The 6,000-nt window shown below is 43.0% G+C and overlaps 1 protein-coding gene across 1 annotated transcript in view; it reads right to left on the bottom strand.

Moving 5' to 3' along the window:
• ESYT3 (extended synaptotagmin 3) overlaps nt 1-6,000 on the bottom strand; it is a 52,468-nt gene that overhangs the window by 5,041 nt on the left and 41,427 nt on the right. The window contains exons 18-20 of the mRNA XM_004381440.2: nt 3,846-4,342; nt 2,117-2,215; nt 738-869 (exon numbers count right to left, since the gene is read on the bottom strand). Of these exons, the coding sequence (XP_004381497.1) occupies nt 738-869; nt 2,117-2,215; nt 3,846-4,342 (728 nt within the window). The remainder of the gene's footprint in view (nt 1-737; nt 870-2,116; nt 2,216-3,845; nt 4,343-6,000) is intronic.

The following is a 6,000-nucleotide window of genomic DNA, read 5'->3' as shown; positions in this document are numbered from 1 at the left end:
AGAAACTATCTGTTCTGTAAGCCTTCACCTGAAGTACAATAAAATATTTAAAAAAAAAAAAAGGAAACCAGAATTATCAGGTATAATATCTTCCTAGACTGGCTAGAAATGTCTTCTCTTAGGTCCTTAGAGCAGGGGGAAGCAATGAGAAACTCTGACTTCTGTACCTTGAGCATTATTGTGGGTAAAATCAAGAATAAGAACATTTGAGATAAGACTTGCCACCACTGACCTAAGGCAGAAAATGTGATTAGAGATACTCTAATCTACCAGTCTTGTCTCCAAGGACGAGTGGATGAGCCTTTGTGGAGAAGGGGAGGATGTCTATCTCACTTGTCAGCTATGCTTTGTTGCAGGAGGGAAAACAGGTCAAAGATCTTGGCGTCTGGGCAGAAATTTTAGGTTCTTAGGTTCAAAGAATGTTTATTTTTAACTGCTGGAATTAGATTCAAAGGAAACATTTGATCAGACTCATATCCTTTTACATCGAAAGAGTATGGAACATTCCATAATTAGAAGCACTTTAACATCTATGGGCAGGAAAGGTGGATAACCATTTTGATAAACCACTCTGGCAGCCCTTTTCTCCCTCTAAAGTACAGAAGCTTCGTGAAGAGACCACGTGTTCCTGCTCAACCCTAGCCCCTCCCAGCATCTAGCAGGCTGGCAGGCATATAGCAGGTACTCCACACATACTAGTGAATGAGGCACTCTAGGAGGCCAGCTGACATACTTACGTCTCATCAAATATGGGCTCCAGGGTCTTCCGCTTCACTGAGGTCTTCTTACGACTTGCCCACCTCCTTTCTGGCAACAAGTACACACGGACGTAGGGATCAGCTCCACTGCTGGTATAGGGTGTCAGGTTTCTGATTTGGTTTCAAAGGCAGAGAAAAAAGGCCCCTGGTTTTGAGACACTATGAAAATACTCATTTGGGAGAAAGCTATACTAGCCATTCGGCTTTAGATGGGCCTGAGGATAAAATGTCCTGTAGTCTAGATTACCTGCTATGGACTGAAGTGTGTCCCCCAAAAATGTGTGTCAACTTGGCTACGCAGTGATTCCCAGTATTGTGTGATTGTCCACCATTTTGCCATCTGATGTGATTTTCCTATGTGTTGGAAATCCTACTTCTGTGATGTTAATGGGAAAGCCTGGTGTCATAGTGGTTAAGAGCTATGGCTGCTAACCAAAAGGTCAGCAGTTCGAATCCACCAGGCGCTGCTTGGAAACCCTATAGGGCAGTTCTGTTCTGTCCAGTAGGGCCGTTATGAGTCTGAATCGACTCACTGGGTTTCGTTTAGTTTTGGTTTTATGATATTAATGAGGCAGGATTAGAGGCAGTTATGTTAATGAGGCAAGACTCAATCTACAAGATTAGGTTAGTACATTGAGTCAATCTCTTTTGAGATATAAAAGAGAAGGACGAGCAGAGAGACCGGGAGACCTCATGCTACCAAGAATGAAGAACAAGGAGGGGAGCACATCCTTTGAACCCGGGGTCCTTACACTGAGAAGCTCCTAGACCAAGGGAAGATTGATGACAAGGACCTTCTCCCAGATAAAAAGAGAGAGAGAAAGCCTTCCCTTGGAGCTGGTGCCCTGAATTCAGACTTGTAGCCTCCTACACTGTGAGAAAATAAATTTCTTTGTTAAAGCCATCCACTTGTAGTATTTCTGTTATAGCAGCACTAGATAACTAAGACATGACAAAAAAATAAGTAAAAGTCTGCAGGATTTAGAGGACAACACATCAGATTCATGGTTTTGAAAACATGCGTTTTTGTAAAGTATAAGGTAGAGCAAGTACTTCCATCCAGGGATGACGTACTTGGAAAGATGTACGGACTACCAGCAGACAGTTTTGCAATGGTTGTGTCTAAGCGGAGCCCCTGGCTCTTGAGCCCACCAGCACCAGTGAAGAACGACCACCAAAGTGTTCCTCTGAGGGCTTTGTCCCTCCTACATGCAGGTCTTCAAATTCCATTTCTCCCAGTGTGTGACTTATCTACCTGTGGGAGCTGCATGCCCTTGCCCTTGATCCAAGAACTCCTGCTCTGATTTCTCATCACCTGTTGCTCCCGAAAGCCCTTCCTGGCCCCAAAATCCCTTTACCTGCAACCATTGATTAGCACACTGAGGCAGCGCCGCAGACACACGTAGCGCACTGTGAGACGAATCTCACCCAGTTGCTGTTGCCTCAGATTCCCGCCTCTGTAAGGAAAGGGTTGGTCACTTCTCTTGTCATTACAAGTGTTGGTCGTCTTCTCCTCCCTCCCCCACCCCACCACTAGAGAGAGAAACATGTCCTACTTTCAGAACATAGAACCATGTGGGTTAATAATTTCAGTAAGATTCCTTCTAGTAGGAAGTCCATTTCACCAGCATTCATGTGTCATCTCCTTGGCTGAAAGTAGACTAGACAAGCCTTTTAGGATCCTAGGGTCCAAATGAAGATATAAAATATCCTAGAGAATTTTTGTTAACTTTCTTAGGTGTGATAATGTAGGATATATCATTTTTAAGACAGTAGAGGGTAAAGTATCATAGTATCTATAACTTACTTCGAAATGGTTCAGCAAAAATATGTGTGTGTGTTTATACACATTAATATTTATAATGCAAGGAGCCCTGGTGGCACAGTGGTTAAGCACTTGGCTGCTAACAGAAAGGTCGGGAGTTCAAACACACGAGCTGCTCCGTGGGAGAAAGATGTGACAGCCTGCTTCTGTAAAGATTACAGCCTTGGAAACACTATGGGACAGTTCTACTCTGTCCTACAGGGTCACTGTCAGTCAGAATCGACCCAGTGGCAGCAGGTTTTTGTTTTTGTTTTTATTATAATGCAGATAGGTCAGTGTAAACAATTGTTGAATCTGGGTAGACCGAATATGTATGTTAATTGTACTAATCTTTCAACACTCAGTGTTTGAATATTTTCATAATGAAAGATTAGACAAAATAAAGCCCTAGAAATCATAAGCTAATCAGTAGAAAATACTTGTTCAACTTCGAAAGAACACAAGTTACATAAAGTTTAAAATGGCTTAAAATGCACATTCTGTTGGAGAAATGGACTTGAAGGGGTTTGGTCAGATTTCAGGAATCTAGTTCTGGTCTTCTATTAATGACTGAATTCCTCTGTTTCTATTATCTGAGCTGATCATAAAATTGAGAGAATTCTGGATATCCACCAATTTAATTAGTTCTTGAATATTATGATCACACTGTGTGAAGCAAAATGCATTCGACAGATGTGGGTCTCCAAGCACAGCTGGCTGGATTCAGGAAGAGTTTTGTGTTCTGGTGAGTGTGTTGGTCCCCTTTCCTAGGCTGATAGGAATGTAATTCAAATTAGGAAGAGCAGAACCCTGGTGTGGGATCTGCCTTTATATCATGACTCCTGGTGGGACCTTGGGTGAGTTATTCAACCTTTATGATAGTAAGTTTTATCTCATCCAGTTAATGTGAAGATTGAATTAGGTAACACACTGAACCCATAGTAAACACAATAAATGGCAGCCATTAATAACATAATTCCACATTCTAAGGTTTCCATGTCATCCCAGTATAACTTTAGAATTCAGGAAATATTTTTGCTGGGAGGAACCTTAAAGACGAATGCCCAGCATCTATTTTACAGCAAATCTATAGCTAGAGCTATAACTAGACTCTCCTTCTCTCTCTGTTCCTGTGATTTTTCTACCACATCGTGCTGCCTCCTTATATATTTTGTGAAAAACCAGAACTTGCACATAAGTGTGAGCCCATATCTAATTTTGCAGCCAGGGAGGAATTTTTCATGCAGGTAGTTTTAGAAAAGATTAAACAGAAAGATGCATACTCAGTGTTGAGGCTGATATCTGTCAGGTCAAAGCAGGAGGAGGCCAGGGAGTTGAGTGAGGACATGCTGGGAGCCAGCCCCGTGGGCAGGCATGCAAACGGGGAGGCAGGGCATTTCATGGGTCTAGGTGACTTCATGGGCCCTGGAGAGTGGGGGCCTGGGACAGTCAGGAAGATGGTAGCTGAACTCTTCTTCTCTCTCATGGGCTCACAGAACCCTTTGGCACTGTCCTTGCCTTTGGGCTTTGGGCCTGTCTCTTGGGGTGTGGGCTCGGTGACAGCAGTGGTGGCACTGGTGGTGGTTGTGGTGCTCTCAGAGGTCCCCTTGGTGTCAGAAGCAGGATCTGGGGAACATGGCATATCTTCAGTGCCCTCTCCCTGGGGTAGGGCTTTGGCGTCGTGGTTGGTGGCCACCTTCTTGATAAACAGAGGGCCTTTCTTTAGGGCTTCTGGTCCTGTGTATGGGCTCCCCAGCTCTCGTTCCTCCACGTGCAGGAACTGCAAGCAGACAACAGGGTTGCTTATGGGCAGGACCCACCACTTCCTCTTCCTCCCCTTCTATTCTCACCTAAACCTCTGGGAGATGGTTCCTTCTCCTCTTTCCTAGAACAGTTTTCTCAAAAATCAATGCCCAATTCAATGGCTTTTTCAGAGACTGTATCCTCCTTGACCTCTCTCTGTCCCCTGACCACCCTCTGACCAATGCTTCTCTGTCTTTTCCCTTCCTCCTGCCTCACTAGTGGGTGTTTATCAAGACTCAGTCCTGGACCCCCTTCTCTCTTTATACCCCTACTTGCTGCTCTATACCTCATCCATTCTCACAGTATACACTTTACTCCTGTGTGGAGGACTCCCAGATCTACCGTCCTGCACTCACCCTAAGCTGGACATGTATCACCAGCTGCCTTCTGGATATGGTTGTTTCTATTGTCACCTCATTCACTAATTTTTCCCCTAAAATGTGTTTCTTATTCAGACCCACTCCTGTGCTCTTAGCCCTAAATTTCAAACCTCAGCCATTGGTTTTTCCCCCATCCTCTTTTCCCCTCAGTTATCAATTATCAAGACCCATCCTAGAGACTTCATTTCCTACAGTATGGCAGTCAAAATGTTCTGAAAAACCTCTTGTTAGGAATGCCAAATAAAATGAAACAAACATCCTTTAAAATGGATAGCCAAATTCACAAGAAAGTAAGGAAAATCTATGGTTAAAAGAGAGGAAAAAAAAACAAAAATAAGGATTAAAGGTTAAGCTTTCCTGGGGTCATTTACCAATTTTGGTATCCAAGGGGTTAGGGTTTTAAGGATCTTGCAGAGACAACAGACAAGTGTTTGGACTCATGTGAGGCTGGGAGTTGCAAGTGAGATCCATGAAGATTGGTTATATCCTTAGTGAAAAAGGAGTATAGAAATAAAAATTCCATCCACCAGCAAAGATCGATGACAAGATGTGCCTGTCATAGCCTGTCCATAAAAATGGATCCAGGTTTGTCATGCCCTTGGTATGCTTGGCTGAAGCAAAAGCAGAACCATATTGGAAGAGAGCAACCTCAATCCAGGTCATAAAGGAACACAAATTACAAAACATAAATGAGCCACCATGAACAACAGATCCAACAAACATCAAAATTCAATGTCCAAGATCTTCAGATAATAGAATTAACAAGCATATACATTATAAAATAAATATTTTCAAATGATTAAAGATGGGGTAGAAACATGAGACGATAACAAAATGCTATGGACAAAAGACAAGATGAATTTGGAAAAGAGAAAATTAGAAATGAAAAAATGGTCATCAGTTGAATTGTGTCCCCAAAAAATACGTGTTGTAAATCCTAACCCCTATACCTGTGGATGTAATCCCATTTCGGAATTGGTTTTCTTTGTTATGTTAACCAGACAGTATTAGTGTAGGGTGTGTCTTAAATCTATCTCTTTTGAGGTATAAAAGAGCAGATTAAGCAAGGAAGCAAGCAAGCAGAGATGGGGGAAGAGAGATGCCCCACCACGTGAAGATTGCCAAGGAACTGAGGAACAGAAGCTGAAAAGAGACAAGGACCTTCCCCCAAAGCCAACAGAGAAAGCCTTCCCCTAAAGCTGGTGCCCAGTATTTGGATTTCTAGCCCCTGAACTGTAAGAAGCCCTGGTGGCAC

This window comes from Trichechus manatus, unplaced genomic scaffold (assembly GCF_000243295.1).
Source record: "Trichechus manatus latirostris isolate Lorelei unplaced genomic scaffold, TriManLat1.0 scaffold00084, whole genome shotgun sequence".
In the NCBI taxonomy this organism is placed as follows: Eukaryota; Metazoa; Chordata; class Mammalia; order Sirenia; family Trichechidae; genus Trichechus; species Trichechus manatus.
This window is presented reverse-complemented; position numbering and strand designations above follow the sequence as displayed.